At 38.3% G+C, this 2,163-nt stretch overlaps 1 protein-coding gene across 1 annotated transcript in view; it reads right to left on the minus strand.

Annotated features, from left to right (window-relative positions):
* The window catches only part of RBMX (RNA binding motif protein, X-linked), an 11,298-nt gene that overhangs the window by 2,352 nt on the left and 6,783 nt on the right, over window positions 1–2,163 (minus strand). The window contains exon 7 of the mRNA XM_011948796.1: window positions 815–899. Coding sequence (XP_011804186.1) covers window positions 849–899 — 51 coding nt within the window. The 3' untranslated portion in view covers window positions 815–848. The remainder of the gene's footprint in view (window positions 1–814; window positions 900–2,163) is intronic.

The following is a 2,163-nucleotide window of genomic DNA, read 5'->3' on the forward strand; positions in this document are numbered from 1 at the left end:
AAAAAAAAAAAAAAATGGTAACATTAAAATTACATACTATGTCATCATTATGTCAAAATTATGTTAATCAAACAGGGAACTTGCAGCCACAGTTGCATCATTAACTCCACATTTAGTGAATTTGTATCGTGGCTGTGCAAATGAGCAGGCACTAACTAGTAACAATGAGAGTATATCCTTTTACAAAATGCACTGATCAAACTTTTTTCCTCCTCTTGAGACAGGGTCTTGCTCTGTCACCCAGGCTGGAGTGCAATGGCGTGATCTCGGCTCACTGCAACCTCTGCCTCCTGGGTTCAAGCAATTCTCCTGCCTCAGCCTCCCGAGTAGCTGGGATTACAGGCAAAAGCCACCACTCCTAGTTTTTTTTTTTCTTTTTTTTTTAAGTAGAGATGAGGTTTCACCATGTTTGCCAGACTGGTTTCTAACTCCTGACCTCGTGGTCTGCCCGCCTTGGCCTCCCAAAGTCCTGGAATTAAAGGCATGAGCCACGGCGCCTGGCCAAGCAAACTTCTTACGTGTGTACTTCCTGTTGAGAATGCTTGCATATGAAGAGCTATTAGCAAGCTTTACGGGTTCAAAAAGTAGCTAAGAATAATCGCATGAATGAGCCAGACTCATGAAAATGTAACCTCACTCTATATTCACCATGAAATGTGCAGACATTACACATTAAAGCACTTAATTTCATCAATTCCAAGCAGTGTTTTTACAGATGAAATGAGGACCACAGTAACTTGCCAACGTCACAGCTAAACTAAGTGGTAGTTACACAGCATTTAAACCTTCAAAGGCCACTGCTTTCAACGCTTACCTTAGCATTTGATTTCTCTTACTGCCAGCTTTATCTACTGTGAATCAATCAGCACTCCACGACCATAATGAGCATAATCATCAACCTGCAAAAGTTAAATAAATGAAAACTAGTTATCTCTCTTAAGGAAATTCTTTAAAACTTGCCTATTACTGCCCTCTTTTCCAGAGAGAAAAGGCAAGTTCAGACTTGCAGCTTAATATATTTCATGTTCTACTACTTCTCTTAAGTGGTGGAAGATTCACTGGCTCGGGATGGACTGGAATGGCTTAAATGGTTAAGTTGCATGGCTTATGGATTGTCATTCTGTTCCAATGGTGCACTGCCACGTTAAATCCATAAGTTGAACGAACAAAACTTATTTGAAGGAATAAGTGCAGTATAAGGATTTTTAGTTGGAGGTCTTCAAGTTTACTATATTCAAGAGCATCTTTTTCAACTTCATGGCTGGACCTGGGTCATGCTGCCTCAGGTTTTGCTTTTTAAAGACCACTTGCAATAGATTTTCTCCATACAGTGTAGTTTCATAGAACTAAAAACAAGTCAGGCATCCAACTAAATGTCAAGTTTGCAATGGCTTACAGGGGTAAAAAGGGGGACCCCAAACTTAAGCCATTTCCTATATTGACTAAAAGACTAATTTGAAAAAAATGTTAAAACATATGAAGCATGTTTAAAGGTCTTCATCAAAAATGGACTTTGAAAAAAATACCCCCTCCCAAGCCCCAGATCGCCATTGGTAAACAACAGCTTTATTAATAAAGCCTTTAAGTGTCACACATGCTTAAAAAAAAAAAAAAAATCCAAGTGTTGAATTTGGAAGACTTCTAATATGCTATTGAATATTTCTTTTCTCCAAAAGTTTTTTTTTTTAATCTAGAAGGCATTTCCATTGCCTTGAGGTACAGTATGTTTCACTGTACTATGAGGAAGGTAAGTGTTCAATTTCGACTTAGACGGAAAAACTAGTTTGCTTTGCTTACCATCTTTGCTGTTTCACAGGCATTTGATGCTTTAAATCTGATGTGGAATGCTGATAGATTCACTTTTTAGAAGTCATAAGCCTTTAGGAAGTTGGAGATAACTTCATTGCTTATCTATTTTCTCCTTTGCAATCAAGCTGTTCCTTTAAAAGTGAGACACTACAGAGTTGCAAAAATTTGAAACAGTAAGAGCAAGCACCTTTGCAGCTTCATGGTTGGTTTTGGCCAAACTTTTTATTTAGTATTCTGTAGTTGTTTAACACACACTTAAATGGTCTTACTGGGGGAGGGGAAAGGGGAGGTTCTTGCAGATTCCCAAGGAAATGTGAGAAAGGCAAAATGGCCAGCATTATCCATTTGCTTTTT

The sequence above is a fragment of the Colobus angolensis genome, unplaced genomic scaffold, assembly GCF_000951035.1.
Source record: "Colobus angolensis palliatus isolate OR3802 unplaced genomic scaffold, Cang.pa_1.0 Scaffold283, whole genome shotgun sequence".
NCBI lineage: Eukaryota > Metazoa > Chordata > Mammalia > Primates > Cercopithecidae > Colobus > Colobus angolensis.